At 41.6% G+C, this 18,955-nt stretch overlaps 2 protein-coding genes across 2 annotated transcripts; both read left to right on the top strand.

Moving 5' to 3' along the window:
* Positions 1–2,612: 2,612 nt before the first annotated feature.
* LOC116224924 (zinc finger protein 883-like) lies at positions 2,613–8,558 on the top strand. The gene is made up of 3 exons (XM_042710596.1): positions 2,613–3,038; positions 5,185–5,255; positions 7,655–8,558. Exons 1-3 carry the CDS (start codon positions 2,613–2,615, stop codon positions 8,556–8,558), a joined length of 1,401 nt encoding a protein of 466 aa, XP_042566530.1.
* Positions 8,559–14,393: 5,835 nt separating this feature from the next.
* On the top strand, positions 14,394–14,987 carry LOC116225016 (zinc finger protein 3-like; the record flags this gene model as incomplete). Its single annotated transcript, XM_031586392.1, has 1 exon — positions 14,394–14,987. A coding segment is annotated over one exon (594 nt), but the record flags the coding sequence as incomplete, so codon positions are not given.
* Between the last annotated feature and the right edge of the window lie 3,968 nt (positions 14,988–18,955).

Below are 18,955 nucleotides of genomic sequence, written 5' to 3' on the forward strand. Positions count from 1 at the left end.
GACAGTTTGCATTTCATTCCCTCTGAGACGAGTGGGGCGGGGGCGGACGAGCACACACACACACACACACACACACACACACACACACACACACACACACACAAACACACACACACCCACACAAACGCGCACGCGCCCACACACACACACACACACACACACATGCGGACGCACACGCGCATGTACGCACACTCTCATGCTGCACCAAGGCCCTGGTCCAGCACAAGTCTTTACCCTATCAGCTCTTACCCCAGATCAATAGACCAAGCCTGCTGCCACTTCTCTTTGGGCTGAGCCTGATTATGTGTGTTGGATACTGCACCCTCAGCCCGACTGGAAAGACTCACCCCTTGTGCCTGCCTTGCCCCCTGTGTGTTTGATACTCTGTTTCCCGGCTTGGCCCAGTGTGTTTTGATGCCACTCTAGGACCCAGCTGTAAACGCTCATGGCCCCCTTCTTGCCCCTTCAGTAGGTTAAACTTGACTGCATGTGTTTGATGCTACTATGCTTTGGACTGGGCCTTGGTGTGTGTGTGTGATGCTACACTCTGGACTCTGCCTCATTCAGAGGACCGAGCCTGGACCCTGTGTGTCTGATGCCAGGACATCTTGGGCAGGGCCAAGCTGTGTATGTTTGATGCTCCACTCTGGACTGGCTACTGTGAACACTCACCCCTGCCCCTTCAGAGTGCCAAGCTCAGGCCCCTTTGTGTTTGCTTCAGATCTATATGTGTGTGTGTGTGTGTGTGTGTGTGTGATACCACTCTATCTAGACTCCATCTAGCTGTGTGTGTTTAATATTAATCTCTCTAGGCTGTGTCTAGCTGTGTTTGTTTAATACTACTCTATCTAGGCTGGGTCTAGCTGTGTGTGTTTAACAACGAATTGCCTTCATCAGATATTCTTAACAGTGATAAAGTATCAAAAAAGTGAAACACAAAGGAAGAATTTGGGAGAGAATCACCATCCATCTAAAAAAGAAGTATAAAGCATTTGGTACAGAAATGTCTTCAGCAAAAATTCTTTCTAGTCACTATGCAGCCCATACTGTAACAGCTAGTACTAGTTACATCAGAGACTGAATCAAATTTCACCTCTGAAAAAGAATTTAGCAGATGAATAGCCTCAATTACACTTGAGTAGTAATAAGATTGTTTAGTCATACATTATAGAACACATCTATAGCGCGTAATTCTTAATATTGCAACGGTCTTTTCCCTCTCAGACAACGTCTCTGCTGAAAGTGTGATTTCACAAAGCCGAAAAATCTGATAAAATACTTACCCAGCAGAGGGCTACAGGTTAAGGAACCTCCGAATTAAGCATCTTTACGCAGTTTGAGAGAATGAAGAATATGGACACCTGTCAAAAACTCCAAACAAAAGACACAAATTACTATATTGTCCAACAGAACATTCAAAACAAATGCATGGCCGTGAAACGTGGTAATGCAAACTCGTCAGAGGAATGCAACGTCAAAAGAATGCAAGACTTTGTGCATTAGCAACTTTTGTGTAGCCAAACGTCATGAAGGATGTGTTATAATAGCCAGTTAATATTTGGGTGAGAATCACCGTACCATCCATCTAAAAAAAGAAGCAAAACGTTTTTGGTGCAGGAATACAAATAGTTAACAATTTTGGCAATGCTGTGGAATCCAAAGTATTTTCTATCTCCCATTACCGAGAAGAACCAAAAAAGTATTTTCAGTTAGATATTTTTATAAAAATAAAAAAACTCAAACCGACGCATTGAATTATTAAAAACTAAACGGTCAACAACTGCGACCAGATTCCTAATTAGGAACCGACCATTGAGAGGAGATTTGGTGCACCTTCAGCGCAAACATTTCCTATTAAGTTAGTTAATAATGCAGTTAATTAAGTTAGTTATGCAGCCCCTACTCTATCAGCGAGTGTTTCAATCTCATCTTGGCTACATCAAATACCGAAACACGATTCACATCTGAAAAAGCACTAAGAAGTTAAACTAAGTGTGTTTTTCGATTGTCATAAGATGCAATCTTTTCCCCCTTTCATATATTGATATATTATCATATCAAATGATTGAAGATCTGGATAGTCTAGACTGTTCTGAAGAAAAGGAAGACACCACATGTATGACTGTCCCTTATGTAAAGGTCTATAAACTGAAGGTGCATTCTAATCCCATACACATTTGGTAAAACTCAGTGGATTGCCCCTGTGTGTGTCAGTGGGTGTGTGGAAACCCACACACGGAAACATACGGAAACATGGGGCCAGTGGGAGACGCTTAGACTGTGCCCGTCTGAAAGATACCAGCACAAGAAATTAGTTTCGATGCTCCCTGGCTGAAAAACTTGAAGAGCTTGAACTCATCTTGAGTGGAGGGAATGACACAGACCAGCAATGGACCACTATCAGCTCAGCCCTTCATGAAGCAGCAGCCCACTCAATCGGCTATAAGACCAAAAACCACCAGGACTGGTTTGACAATAACTCGGACACCATCCGTAACTCACTGAACGCCATGCACAAAGCACACCAGGCAACCCTGAAAAACCCCTCATCGAGCACCGCTAGACAGCAATGGCAGAGGGCGAGGCGTGAAGTGCAAAAGACCCTACGGACAATGCAAAACAAGTGGTGGACAGAGAAGGCACAGGAAATCCAGTCTTTCGCTGATAGAAATGATATGCATAACTTTTACAATGCAGTCAAATCTATCGACGGCCCAACAAATCACTGCATCACTCCCCTTAAAACCGCAGATGGGCTCAGAGTCCTAAAAGACCAGAGCAGTGTACTGGAGAGGTGGGCTGAACATTTTAATACCCTGCTTAATCGGGACTCTGAAGCAGACCACACCATCCTGGATCAACTGCCTGAACTTCCACCGATTGACATCCTTAACCAACCCCCGACCTTCCTGGAGGTTCTGTCAGCCGTCCGCTCTCTGAAGAACAACAAGTCCCCTGGCATGGACAATATCCCTGCGGAACTGCTTAAACAGGGTGGTTACCTCTGTACAAGAGCGCTACATCAACACATCACTAAAGTATGGGCTGATGAAAACATCCCACAGCAATGGAGGGATGCCAAAATTGTCACCATATATAAGAACAAAGGTGACAAGACCATCTGTGGCAACCACAGGGGTATATCCCTCCTTGCTGTTGCTGGTAAGGTCCTGGCCAAGGTGTTGCTGCAGAGGCTACTCAACAACATCACAGAGTCATTGCTCTCAGAATCACAGTGTGGCTTTAGAAAGAACAGGAGTACAGTCGACATGGTCTTCACAGCCCGGCAACTTCAGGAAAAGTGCAGGGAGCAACATCAAGACCTGTTTATGGCTTTTGTCGACCTCTCCAAAGCCTTCGACACTGTGCAGAGAGACCTACTGTGGGACATCCTGCTCCGGTTTGGATGCCCTAGCAAGTTTGTCAACATCCTCCGACAGTTCCATGATGGTATGAATGCTAGCGTGACAATAGGAGGACAAGAGTCTGCCTCCTTCCCTGTGTACACAGGGGTCAGGCAGGGGTGTGTACTAGCACCAGTGCTCTTTAACATCTTCCTCCTATGCGTCACCCAGCTTCTCCATAAGGAAATTGAGGACAACTGCGGGGTGACAGTGGTCTATAGGCTAGATGGCAACCTCTTTAACATCAGGAGGCTGCAAGCAACCACCAAGCTGCACAGAGTGAGGGTCCTTGAGCTGCAGTATGCAGATGACTGCGCTCTTGTGGCTCACACTCCACAAGACCTCCAGGCTGTCCTGGATGCAGCTGTGAAGGCTTACAGCAGGATGGGGCTGACCATCAACATCACCAAAACAGATGTAGTCTGTCAGTGGAGCACCAACATCCCACCCACGCCACCCATCTTCAACATCACTGATAAGAATCTGTCTGTAGTACCATCATTCAAATACCTGGGGAGTATCCTCTCTGAGGACAATAACATCAACAATGAGGTCCAGAACAGAATCAATCAAGCATCAGCTGCCTTTGGGAGACTCAGGCGCCGGGTCTTTCAAAACAAGAACTTATATCACTATACAAAAATCTCTGTGTATCAAGCAGTTTGCATCACCACCCTCCTCTACAGTTGTGAAGCATGGGTCATTTACAGCCGCCATGTGAAGTCCCTGGAGCATTTTCACATCCGCTGTCTCCAGCGAATGCTAGGAATCACTTGGCGTGACCGAGTGCCACACACCGAGACCCTCAGGAGAGCAGGCTGTAGGAGCATTGAGGCCACCATCACCCACTACCAGCTACGATGGCTGGGACACGTTATAAGGATGCCCCTCAATCGGCTGCCTCACAAAGTGCTGTATGGCCAGCTCGCCCAAGGCCAACGCTCTATTGGAGGGCAGAAGAAGCGCTATAAAGACCAGATAAAAACAGCGTTAAAGAAGTGCAAAATCAGGCCTGGGGACCTGGAGGGCTTGGCTGCTGACCGTAACACCTGGCGTCAGAAGTGCCAAGACGGGACCAAAGCACTGGAGGAGGACAGGACAGCCAGTAGACAGGAAAGGCAAGAAAGAAGGCATACAAGAAAAACAACCAAGGTTGCCAGTACCACCACTACTACATTTGCATGTCCCACCTGCGACAAGACCTGTGGATCCAGGATAGGACTATACAGCCACCAGAAAACTCACCGTTGAGAGCCAGAAGTGGACGTCATCATCGGCCTCGATGGACAACTACAAGCAAGCAAGTTTGTGAAGTGTAGACATGCATTAAATTGATGTCTGTTTTCTATAGTTTGGTAACTTCAGAAGTCCGAGAATCATTGATGAACAGCCTATGGATGCCTATGTTTGAAAAGTTGACACCCATTCATTCTCATGATGCCTAAGAGACCTGCAGATTTAATTAAGAATGGTTGCTGGTAAATCTCTATGTAGGTTTGAGTCTGTTCCTGTGTTTTTAGTGGGATTGCTGCCTTTTAAAATAATGTATTTACTTATGTTGTATTTTTAATACAAATAGTACACATACAATATTCTAGTTGGGCATGATACTCCACTGCCACCCATAGTCAAAACAAATGAAAAGTCCTCGAACATGAACTATGAAAAATTCTGATAAGAATGGAGGCTTTCTTCATATTACCACCCCTTTTCTACCCATAACCTCTCAGTTCACACATCCACCCCACCCCCTATTACACTCCTTGATCAATGTTCTCAGTGTGGAAGCCTGTTCGCTCCTCAGCCACAATATCACACCACCAGTTCATACCGGAGAGAAGCCTTTCATGGGTACTGTCTGTAGGAAGAGCTGTCTTCGGTGGTCCGTTCTATACAGACATCAGAGAATGCATACATTATTTCTGTTATATTATTAATGAAGGGTATTTAAGCATAGGAGTACAGACATTCTAGCAGGGCAAGATACTCCACTGCCTCTCTCATTCAAAGGAAAATAACAGATGACTATTCTCATTCGTAGTTCCACGTAGGTGGAACAAGCTGCCTAGCACTACCAGAGCAGGAGCGTTCATCTCTACCTTGAAGAAGCTCTTGAAGACCCAACGCTTCAGTGAGCACCTCCTTTCCTAACTTGCACTTCTACTAGTACTTAACTTGCATTTGCAAAATAGTAAAATAGTATTTATTGTAACACAAGGTCTCTATTGCTCGTAGCTTGACTGTTCTCTCCCTTCTACGTCGCTTTGGACAAAAGAGTCGTATGTAATTGTAAAAGTGTTCAGTGTTAACAGGGCTGAATTAGGAATGATTAGGTGTGGGTGTGTATGAAATGTAGCCTCCCATTCATTTCAGTGGGGCTACTACCAAAATACTCTTTTTAATGATGTGAATTGTATTTATTTCTGTTCTATTATTAATGTAGGGTATTTAATCATAGGAGTGCAGACATTCTAGAAGGGAACTCCACTGCCTATCTCATTCAAAGGAAAACAACAAATTAAAAGTGTTCAGTGTTAACAAGGCTAAATGTCCGCGATAGTGGTGCCAAAATATGACCCTCTGTGTACTTTATCATAACCTAAGAAACTTTTATTCTTTTATTTCTGTTTAAATGTTATGTCTTCTTAGAGAAAAGTTTTCAAACTGGTATACAGGTGTAACATTATATTTATCCTCTATCCTCATAAGTTAGATTATATTACAAAAAATACATACATTCAAACACACACATACACATATGCCTACATAAATACACACGATACAGTATGGAAAGCTTTGAGCAACAATGGGGGGTTTCTTCAGTTTACCACCCCACCCCACCTACCACACCCCATCACCTTTTAGTTCACACCTCCAACCGATCCCCGCCTTTCCTTCCCCCACCAATCACCTTTCAGTTCACACATCCAGGAATGGCCCATCTACCCTCCTTTGTGTTGTCTCTGCTGGTTGAACCCTGACCACGCCCACCTGAAGACCATCACTTGTAATTCTAGTTTGCATTCCAAAAGCTCCGGCAGCTGATTGGTTAGGCTTGAATCAAGGAAGATAATGGTTCACACAGAGGATGCACTATATTAACACCACAGAGGGGAGTCTGAACTCATCTCTGGAAGGTCGACACTAGGATGCTCTGGATGGATACTGAACTCACCTTTGTAAGGTAGACACTGGGATGCTCTGAATGGATACTGAACTCATCTTTGTAAGGTAGACACTGGGTTGCTCTGGATAGATACTGTATGTGTGTAATTCAACAACACAACTATTCTGTAATTCTTTATTTAACTATGTTATCCTTGCATTGAAGGAATGTTAGATTGAATGTATTATGCAGAACTGAACTGACTGGTACTGGGATGCTCTGAAGTAGTATGTGTGTAATTCTCTGGAAGAGTACTGCAGAAGTGTAAGTCTCCAACAGTACAACTACACTGTAGTTCTTTGTTTGCACATTGCATTGAAGGATTTTCTTTGAAATACAGAACTGAAGTCTGAAATGTCAGGATCTACTGAATCATCAAAACTGCTCATGTCAGTGAAGGAAGAGTTCAAAGAAGAAGAATTTGATGATTTCCTGCAAGAGTATCTGTCTGCAATTCCAAAAGTGGAAGAAAAGCCTGGATTGGAACCTGACTGTGAGACTGAAATGTACACATCTCCAGAGTATTCACCATTGGAAATTAAACAAGAAGAAACATCTGATTTGAGAGAATATGGTCACGATGACTGTACTCCTACAGGTAAGTTGCATCAGTCATCTCATGTTAATATCTGTTGATATAATAATACAATATTTTGTAATATTTCATGCCATTGGAACTTAGCCATTTATACTGTTGAAGGTGATTTAAAAGTTGGTTTAAAAACAAAAGTGTTGAACCCCCTTGCTTTATCCTGTGCTTTACTCAATGACATGTGAGACTTATTGAGAGAATAGAGATACCATGGGAATACCTTAATGAAGGGATGTAATTTGCAGACTGTTACATTTAAATCCTTTAAAATGCCTGCCATCCTTTTGTCGCCAGATCTCTAACTCATGTGCCTGAATCTCTGCTTACATTTACAGTGTAGTCTCTAGGTCTTCACCTTCACCTAAGGGACTTCAAAGTGATATACTATTCTAGCAAATAGCCAGTCAATCAAAAATAAAAAAATGTAGTGTTGTAGGACTAATCTAACAAATCGAAGAGAGAGGACCTTATTTTAAAAATATTTTCTAATGTTATAGGTGACGTTCAAAGGATCCAATCAAGCAAAGGGATTACAGAGGAAAGAAGAAAGAAAGTCATTAGACATCAGCAATCGAACACAAGGAAGAAAAAACATGAATGCTCGCAGTGTTTCAAAACCTTTGCTGCACCTTCCGCTCTTGTAATTCATCAACAAACACACACTGGAGAAAAGCCATATCATTGTTCTCAGTGTGGAAAGACCTTTAGTCAAACAGGTCAGCTCAAAACACACCAGAGGATCCACACTGGAGAAAAGCCATATCATTGTTCTCAGTGTGGGAAGGCCTATCGTCAAATGTGTCATCTCAAGAGACACCAGATGATCCACACTGGGGAAAAGCCACATCACTGTTCTCAGTGTGGAAAAACCTTTAGTCGAATGTCTGAACTCAAGTCACATCAGTTGATCCACACTGGGGAAAAGCCACATCACTGTTCTCAGTGTGGAAAGACTTTTAGCCAAATGTCTCATCTCAAGACACATCAGAGGATCCACACTGGGGAAAAGCCTTATCATTGTTCTCAGTGTGGGAGGACTTTTAGCCAAATGTCTTCTCTCAAGACACACCAGAGGATCCACACTGGGGAAAAGCCACATCAGTGTTCTCAGTGTGGAAAGACTTTTAGCCAAACGTCTTCTCTCAAGACACACCAGAGGATCCACACTGGGGAAAATCCATATCATTGTTCTCAATGTGGAAAGACTTTTAGCCGAATGTCTTATCTCAAGTCACACCAGAGGATCCACACTGGAGAAAAGCCATATCATTGTTCTCAGTGTGGGAAGTGTTTTAATATCAAAAGCGATCTCAAGACACATCAGAAAATACATAAAGAGAAAGGCCCCATCAGTGCAGTACACAAGAAAAGACACACACTGCAGTCTACCATATGATCCAGTCTGAAAACAAAACAAAAAATGAAAATACTCGTTCTGTCCAAAAGCCGATGCCATTAAAACTCAGTGCAATGTTTGTCAGAGGAAGCACACAGGAGAGCAGGCTTATCGGACAAGAACCTCACCAAAATACTTGATAAATGCAAAGACTGAAGCATAAACCAACCAAATATCACCAACCTCGACCTGCAAGGAAGAAAAGTCGTTTATTAATGGTAATTAAAGAAGAAGAAATGCATCACCTTTTGATTTACATTTAAAGACATGAATTTTAGTTTGTTAGCTTCAAGTTGTGCTTTACTCAAACAAATTGACAGATTTTTGAGATATGAGAATGTCTCTACCATGGGCTACTATGAGTGTGACTTAGTTACCTAGGAAACATGGAAGCTTTCATCAGTTCCCAACCCCACCTGTCCTCTAATTCCACTTTTCAGTTTATACCCCAACCCCCCTTCTTTGTTCCTTTGTCATTCTAGTTTGGATTCCAAAAAGCTCCTCCAGCTCATTGGTTAGATACTTGAATCCAGGAAGCTAATGGATCAGATAGAAGATGCATAATATTAGCACCACAGAGTGGAGTCAGATTACTGAACTCACATTTGTAAGGTGGCACTGATGACAAGGTTACTGATGGGTATGTATAAGATGTAGGCTCCCAATCATTCTTGTGGTGCATAGATGGCCTTTTTGCCTGCATGTTTATATTTTGTCTGCTGGTGAAACTATGAACTCTGTTCCTCTTTGTTTAGTTGGAGTACAACCAAAAATAAAGCTTTTTTTATCATTCACGTGATTTGTGTTATTCCTGTTGTATTCTTAAAGTAAGGTACACAATGAAAAGGAATCAGAATCAGAATTAATTTTATTGGCCAAGTGTATTTACACATACAGGAAATGAACTTGGTGTGGTTGGTGCATAGGACATAAAAGATATAAACATATAAACATACTAACAAAATAGCAAAAATAGGAATAAAAGATAAATGTTTTACAAGATAGAACAATAAATAATCATAAATAATTTGGGCACGTGCAGAGCTAAAATGCAGTGAATTGGAATTAGCAAAGTGCAATATATAAATAATTTACGCTCTAGTGCATTTGTGTGAATGTGTGTATGTGTGTCTTTATGTGTATGTGTGGGGGGTTGCCCAGAGTCAGTGTAATGCAGGGGGCTTGTTTGTGAGTGGGTAAAAAACTGTTCACGTGGAGCGAGGTTTTGGTCTTGATAGCCCGGAACCATCGACCGGATGGGAGTCTCTGAAATAGGTGCTGACCGGGATGGGAAGGATCAGCGATGATCTTGCCTGCTCTCTTGCTGGTCCTGGAGTGGAACAGGTCTAGGAGAGACGGCAGGTCACAGCCGATAACCTTCTCGGCTGACCGAATGATCTGCTGCAGTCTGCGTGTGTCTGTGCAGAACTCGACCATCACTTTCTGCGGCTTGTTGAATTTCTTCAGCTGCCGAAGGAAGAACATCCTCTGCTGGGCCTTCTTGACGGTCTAAACGACAGAATCTGAGAATTGCTGGAGTTAAAGAGGGGGAGGAAACTGGTCACATCAGTGTTCTCAGTGTGGAAAGGCTTTTTCTCGAAAGGGTCATCTCAAGACACACTAGATGATCCACACAGGAGAAAAGCCATATCATTGTACTACATGTGGGAAGGGTTTCAGGAGTAGCAATGATCTTACAATCCACCAGCTGACACATACTGGAGAAAAGCCACATCAGTGTTTTCAGTGTGGAAAGGCCTTTAATAAAATATGTTAATTAAAGAGACACCAGAAAATTCATAATGGGGAATAGCCGTATCAATTTACTACACGTGGGAAGGGATTCAGATGTATTTCAGATATCACTGTCCATTAGGTCATACATCAGTTCCAGTTTTGTACGATTCCACAAAATGCATTTTCTTCACTCTGTGGTCTGGGTCAAATTTATGTTGCGGCTCATGAGCCGGGTCATGACAGCATTCTCAAGAAGGACCCAGCTCCTGACTCGGGTCTCCATTGCAAATTGACCTGCATTGACACCTGCTCTGCAGGTCTGGGTATTTTATGTAGCTTCAATGGCCTTCAATCCAACATAGAATCCTCCTCATCCAATATCAGATCTGTTTGCAGGAGGATACGCCTAACTATGTTGACATTTGAACTCACTTTTTATAACTTCATTTGCAAAAGACATTGACACCCTGATGTTACAGCCTTGTTGTGTTTGGGAGGGAGGCCTACGCTGGGGAGAAAGATAACTTGATTAAGAGTTCATTTAGATGTTAATGTTATGGAACAATCATGGGGATATGCCTACAGAACACATTAGTCTAAATGGGCATTAACATCATTAACAATAAGGGCATCTAAATGGGTTGTTGGTGGTGAAATGCTGCATGAAGGCACGTGATTACCTTCCATCCAAGCTCATATGGATGACATGCCATGTTTTTAACCAAACATTTAACAGCCCTTGGTTCTGTTATGAAAATCTTTCCTAACCAGCCAGATTTTTCGCTGAGATTGGGTGAAATATGGATGGTTTATTAATGGCTTGCTTAAAAAGTTGTGGTCAACTGTGCAAATAGGTGACCTCGGGTCACTTCAGCACAGCCTCAAATAAAGCTTTACATTTTTCACCCATTGATGAAAGACTTCAGTGAATGAAACAATTAAGAACTAATACAAAAATGTATTTATGTTAGGCACTGAGCACACATTTTTCCAAATCGCTAACTCATTGAGAATTCCACCATCATGGTTCTCTCCTACACAATGATGACAAGATACCTTTCCTGCCAGCATTTTAAGATGAGGTACATGTCAACACATAACAATGTCAAAAGATGCAATCTTTTCCTCCCTTCATATATTGACTTAAATAAAAGAAATATGATATGTATTATCATATCAAATAATTGAAGATCTAGATAGTCTAGACTGTTCTGAAGAAAAGGAAGACACCACATGTATGACTTTCCCTTATGTAAAGGTGTATAAACTGAAGGTGCATTCTAATCCCATACACATTTTGTAAAACTCAGTGGATTTCCCTTGTGTGTGTCAGTGGGTGTGTGTTTGTGAAGTGTAGACATGCATTCATTTGATGTCTGTTTTCTTTTGGTAACTTCAGAAGTCCATTGATGAACAGCCTATGATGCCTATGTTTGAAAAGTTGACACCCATTCATTCTTAAGATGCCTATGAGACCTGCAGATTTAATTAAGAATGGTTGCTGGTAAATCTCTATGTAGGTTTGAGTATGTTCCTGTGTTTTTAGTGGGATTGCTGCCAAAAATAAACCCTTTAAAAAATTGTATTCATTTCTGTTGTATTATTAATACAAATAGTACACAATATTCTAGATGGACCAGATACTCTACTGCCACTCAGAGTCAAAACAAAAAAACTAATGAAAAGTCCTCGAACATGAAGTATGAAAAATTCTGATAAGAATGGAGGCTTTCTTCATATTACCACCCCAATCCCCCTACCCTTTTCTACCCATAACCTCTCAGTTCACACATCCACACCACCCCCTACTACACTCCTTTGTTCAATGTTCTCAGTATGGAAGCCTGTTCACTCCTCAGCCACAATATCACACCATCAGTTCATACCGGAGAGAAGCCTTTCGTGTGTACTGTCTGTAGGAAGAGCTGTCTTTGGTGGTCAGTTCTATACAGACATCAGAGAGTCCATACTGGGGACAAACCATTTGAGTGCTGTCAATGTGGGGAAAGGTTTATTTAAAGCTCTAGTCAAGCCATCTTTTAATCAACACACATTATACAGAAACAAACCCCCACACACACATATACAGTCTATTGTGTGTTAAACCCATCAGTGTTATAGTGATGCATCCCATAATACTACACCACCCAGTCCAGTCGCCACATCCCAAAAACGTGGGGTGTCCCCCTTGGTCCTTCATAAGGTGTATACATGAATCACTGATGATTAGGCTACTGATGTGTGTGTATGAAATGTAGCCTCCCATTCATTTCAGTGGGGGTACTGCAAAAATACCCTTTTTCAATTATGTGAATTGTATTTATTTCTGTTCTATTATTAATGTAGGGTATTTAAGCATAGGAGTGCAGACCTTCTAGCGGGGCAAGATACTCTACTGCCTCTCTCATTCAAATGAAAATAACAAATTAAAAGTGTTCAGTGTTAACAGGGCTAAATGTCCGGGATACTGATGCCAAGATATGACCCTCCGTGTACTTTATCATATCCTAAGAAACTTTTATTCTTTTATTTCTGTTTGGAGGGTTTCTTCAGTTTACCAGCCCACCCCACTTACACAATCACCTTTTAGTTCACACCTCTAACCCATTCCCAACTTCCCTTCCCCCACCAATCACCTTTTAGTTCACACATCCAGGAATGACCCATCTACCCTCCTTTGTGTTGTCTCTGCTGGTTGAACCCTGACCACACCCACCTGAGGATCATCACATGTGAACGATGCTCATGGAATTCCTTCTCATAATCTTTTGTAATTCTAGTTTGCATTCCAAAAGCTCCGGCAGCTGATTGGTTAGGCTTGAATCCAGGAAGGTAGTGGGTCACACAGAGGATGCACTATATTAACACCACAGAGGGGAGTCTGAACTCATCTTTGGAAGGTGGACACTGGAATGCTCTGGATGGATACTGAACTCATCTTTGTAAGGTCGACACTGGGATGCTCTGAATGGATACTGAACTCACTTTTGTAAGGGGGAGAAAAAAGTCTGTGAGAGAAAAAAGTCTGAAATGTCAGGATCTACTGAACCATCACAACTGCTCATGTCAGTGAAGGAGGAGTTCAAAGAAGAAGAATTTGATGATTTCCTGCAAGAGTATCTGTCTGCAAATCCGAAAGGGGAAGAAAAGCCTGGATTGGAACCTGACTGTGAGACTGAAATATACACATCTCCAGTGTATTCACCATTGGAAATTAAACAGGAAGAAACATCTGATTTGAGAGAATATGGTCCTGATGACTGTACTCCTACAGGTAAGTTGCATCAGTCATCTCAAGTTAATATCTGTTCATATAATAATTAAATATTTAATAATGTTTCATGCCATTGGAACTTAGCCATTTATACTGTTGAATGTGATTTAAAAGTTGGTTTAAAAACAAACGTGTTGAACCCCCTCGCTTTATCCTGTGCTTTATTCAATGACATGTGAGACTTATTAAAGGAGAATAGAGATACCATGGGAATATCTTAATGAAGGGATATAATTTGTAGACTGTTACATTTAAATCCTTTAAAATGCCTGCCATCCTTTTGTCTCCAGATCTCTTACTCATGTGCTTGTATCTCTGCTTACATTTACAGTGTAGTCTCTAGGTGTTCACATTAGCCTAAGGGACTTCAAAGTGATATACTATTCTAGCAAATAGCCAGTCAATCAAAAATACATTTTTTTGTGTTGTAGGACTAATCTAACAAATCGAAGAGAGAGGACCTTATTTTAAAAATATTTTCTAATGTTATAGGTGACGTTCAAAGGATCCATTCAAGCAAAGGGATTACAGAGGAAAGAAGAAAGAAAGCCTATAGACATCAGCAATCGAACACAAGGAAGAAAAAACATGAATGCTCCCAGTGTTTTAAAACCTTTGCTGCACCTTCCGCTCTTGCAATTCATCAACTAACACACACTGGAGAAAAGCCCCATCAATGTTTTCAGTGTGGAAAGTCCTTTAGTCAAATGGCTCATCTCAAAACACACCAGAGGATCCACACTGGAGAAAAGTCATATCATTGTTCTCAGTGTGGAAAGAGCTTTAGTAAAACAGGTGATCTCAAGACACACCAAAGGATCCACACTGGAGAAAAGCCGTATCAGTGTTCTCAGTGTGGAAAGACTTTTAGCCAAACGTCTTCTCTCAAGACACACCAGGGGATCCACACTGGAGAAAAGCTACATCAGTGTTCTCAGTGTGGAAAGACCTTTAGTCAAATAGGTTATCTAAAAAAACACCAGAGTATCCACACTGGAGAAAAGCGATATCATTGTTCTCAGTGTGGAAAGACTTTTAGCCAAATGTCTAACTTCAAGACACACCAGAGGATCCACACTGGAGAAAGGCCACATCAGTGTTCTCAGTGTGGAAAGGTCTTTAGTCAAATGACTAATCTCAAGATTCACCAGAGGATCCACACTGGAGAAAAGCCACATCAGTGTTCTCAGTGTGGAAAGTCCTTTACTCAAATGATTCATCTGAAGTCACACCAGAAGATCCACACTGGAGAAAAGCCACATCCGTGTTCTCTGTGTGGAAAGGTCTTTAGTCAAACGTTTAATCTCAAGAAACACCAGAGGATCCACACTGGAGAAAAACCATATCAGTGTTCTCAGTGTGGAAAGGCCTTTACTGAAATGGGTCAACTCAAGAAACACCAGATGATCCACACTGGAGAAAAACCATATCAGTGTTCTCAGTGTGGAAAGGCCTTTACTGAAATGGGTCAACTCAAGACACACCAGAGGATCCACACCGGAGAAAAGCCATATCAGTGTTCTCAGTGTGGAAAGACTTTTAGCCAAACGTCTTCTCTCAAGACACACCAGAGAATCCACACTGGAGAAAAGCCACATCAGTGTTCTCAGTGTGGAAAGACCTTTAGTCAAAAGCGTGATCTCAAGACACACCAGAGGATCCACACTTGAGAAAAGCCATATCAGTGTTCTCAGTGTGGTAAGTGCTTTAATACCAAAGGCAAACTCAAGACACATCAGAAAATACATACAAGAGAATCAAGAGGCCCCATCAGTGCAGTACACAAGAAAAGAGACACACTGCAGTCTAACATATGATCCAATCTGAAAAACAAAACAAAACAAAAAATGAAAATACTCGTTCTGTCCAAAAGCCGACGCCATTATAGCTCAGTGCAATGTTTGTCAGAAGAACCACACAGGAGAGCAGGCTTATTGGACAAGAACCTCACCAAAATACTTGATATATGCAAACTGAAGCATGCACCAACCAACTATGACCAACCTTGACCTGCAAAGAAGAAAAGTTGTTTATTAATGGAAATTAAAGAAGAAGAAATGCATCACCTTTTGATTTACATTTAAAGACATGAAATTAGTTTGTTGGCTTTAAGTTGTGCTTTACTCAAACAAATTGACAGATTTTTGAGATATGAGAATGTCTCTACTATGGGCAGCTTTCATCAGTTTCCAACCCCACCTGTCCTCTAATTCCACTTTTCAGTTTACACCCCCACCCCCCTTCTTTGTTCCTTTGTCATTCTAGTTTGGATTCCAAAAAGCTCCTCCAGCTCATTGGTTAGATTTTGAATCCAGGAAGCTAATGGATCAGAGAGAAGATGCATTATATTAACACCACAGAGTGGAGTCAGATTACTGAACTCACATTTGTAAGGTGGCACTGATTATAAGGTTACTGATGGGTATGTATTAAATGTAGGCTCCCAATCATTCTTGTGGTGCGTAGATGGCCTTTTTGCCTGCATGTTTATATTATGTCTGCTGGTGAAACTGTAGATAAAACTCTGTTCCTGTTTGTTTAGTTGGAGTACAACAAAAAATAAAGCTTTTTTTTATCATTCACGTGATTTGTGTTATTCCTGTTGTATTCTTAAAGTAAGGTACACAATGAAAAGGCTTTTAATCAGAATCAGAATTATTTTTATTGGCCAAGTATATTTATTTACACATACAGGAAATTAACTTGGTGTGGTTGGTGCATAGGACATTAAAGATATAAACATATAAACATACTAACAAAATAGCAAAAATAGGAATAAAAGATAAATGTTTTACAAGATAGAACAATAAATATTCATTAATAATTTGGGCACGTGCCGAGCTAAAATGCAGTGAATTGGAATTAGCAAAGTGCAATATATGAATAATTTACGCTCTAGTGCATTTGTGTGAATGTGTATGTGTGTGTTTGTGTGTTTGTGTGTATGTGTGGGGGGTTGCCCAGAGTCAGTGTGATGCAGGGGGCTTGTTTGTGAGTGGGGAAAAAACTGTTCAGGTGGCGCGAGGTTTTGGTCTTGATAGCCCGGAACCTCCTGCCGGATGGGAGTCTCTGAAATAGGTGTTGACCGGGATGGGAAGGATCAGCGATGATCTTGCCTGCTCTCTTGCTGGTCCTGGAGTGGAACAGGTCTAGGAGAGACGGCAGGTCGCAGCCGATAACCTTCTCGGCTGACCGAATGATCTGCTGCAGTCTGCCTTTGTCCTTGGCAGTAGAGGCAGCGAACCAGATGGTGATTAATGAGGTGAGGATGGACTCAATGATGGCTGTGCAGAACTCGACCATCACTTTCTGCGGCATGTTGAATTTCTTCAGCTGCCGAAGGAAGAACATCCTCTGCTGGGCCTTCTTGACGGTCTAAACGACAGAATCTGAGAATTGCTGGAGTTAAAGAGGGGGAGGAAACTGGTCACATCAGTGTTCTCAGTGTGGAAAGGCCTTTTCTCGAAAGGGTCAAGACACACCAGATGATCCACACAGGAGAAAAGCCATATCAGTGTACTACATGTGGGAAGGGTTTCAGGAGTAGCAATGATCTTACAATCCAACAGCTGACACATACTGGAGAAAAGCCACATCAGTGTTCTCAGTGTGGAAAGGCCTTTAATCATATGGGTAATCTCTAGACTCACCAAATGACACATACTGTGGAAAAGCCACATTAGTGTTTTCAGTGTGGAAAGGCTTTTAATCAAATATGTCATCTAAAGAGACACCAGAAAATCCATAATGGGCAATAGCCGTATCAATTTACTACACGTGGGAAGGGATTCAGATGTATTTCAGATATCACTGTCCATTAGGTCATACACCAGTTCCAGTTTTGTACGATTCCACAAAATGCATTTTGTTCACTCTGTGGTCTGGGTCAAATTTATGTTGCGGCTCATGAGCCGGGTCATGACAGCATTCTCAAGAAGGACCCAGCTCCTGACTCGGGTCTCCATTGCAAATTGACCTGCATTGACACTTACTCTGCAGGCCTGGGTATTTTATATAGCTTCAATGGCCTTCAATCCAACATGGAATCCTCCTCATCCAACATCAGATCTGTTTGCAGGAGGATACGCCTAACTATGTGGACATTTTAACTAAATTTGTATAACTTCATTTGCAAAAGACATCGACACCCTGTTGTTACAGCCTTGTTGTGTTTGGAATGCTTTTCTTGCCCGCCAGCTGGTCATTCTGACGTCACGTGAAAACTATGAATGGCCTTAAATCCAACATGGAATCCTCATCGTCCAACATCACATATGTTGTTGCAGTCTTCCATAGAGAAGATTCTTCATATTTTTGTAGAACACTAGTTGTGGTAAAAAGAAATTAGACCAATAAAAACATCAAATGGTGAAAAAGCCTAAGAATTAGTGGGGAAAATATGACATCGACAGACATCGACACCCTGTTCAAAAGATGCTGTAGTTACAGCCTTGTTGTGTTTGGAAGGGAGGCCTATGCTGGGGAGAAAGATAACTTGATTAAGAGTTAATTTAGATGTTAATGTTATGGAACAATGATGGGGTTATGCCTACAGAACACTTTAGTCTAAATTGGCATTAACATCATTAACAATAAGGGCATCTAAATGGGTTGTTGGTGGTGAAATGCTGCATGAAGGCACGTGATTACCTTCCATCCAAGCTGATATGGATGACATGCCATGTTTTTAACCAAACATTTAACAGCCCTTGGTTCTGTTATGAAAATCTTTCCTAACCAGCCAGATTTTTCGCTGAGATTGGGTGAAATATGGATGGTTTATTAATGGCTTGCTTAAAAAGTTGTGGTCAACTGTGCAAATAGGTGACCTCGGGTCACTTCAGCTCAGCCTCAAATAAAGCTTTACATTTTTTACCCATTGATGAAAGACTTCAGTGAATGAAACAATTAAGAACTAATACAAAAATGTATTTATGTTAGGCACTGAGCACACATTTTTCCAAATCGCTAACTCATTGAGAATTCCACCATCATGGTTCCCTCCTACACAATGATGACAAGATACCTTTCCTACCAGCATTTTAAGATGAGGTACATGTCAACACATAACAATGTCAAAAGATGCAATCTTTTCCTCCCTTCATATATTGACTTAAATAAAAGAAATATGATATGTATTATCATATCAAATAATTGAAGATCTAGATAGTCTAGACTGTTCTGAAGAAAAGGAAGACACCACATGTAGGACTGTCCCTTATGTAAAGGTCTATAAACTGAAGGTGCATTCTAATCCCATACACATTTTGTAAAACTCAGTGGATTTCCCTTGTGTGTGTCAGTGGGTGTGTGTTTGTGAAGTGTAGACATGCATTCATTTGATGTCTGTTTTCTTTTGGTAACTTCAGAAGTCCATTGATGAACA

This window comes from Clupea harengus, chromosome 19 (genome assembly GCF_900700415.2).
Source record: "Clupea harengus chromosome 19, Ch_v2.0.2, whole genome shotgun sequence".
NCBI lineage: Eukaryota > Metazoa > Chordata > Actinopteri > Clupeiformes > Clupeidae > Clupea > Clupea harengus.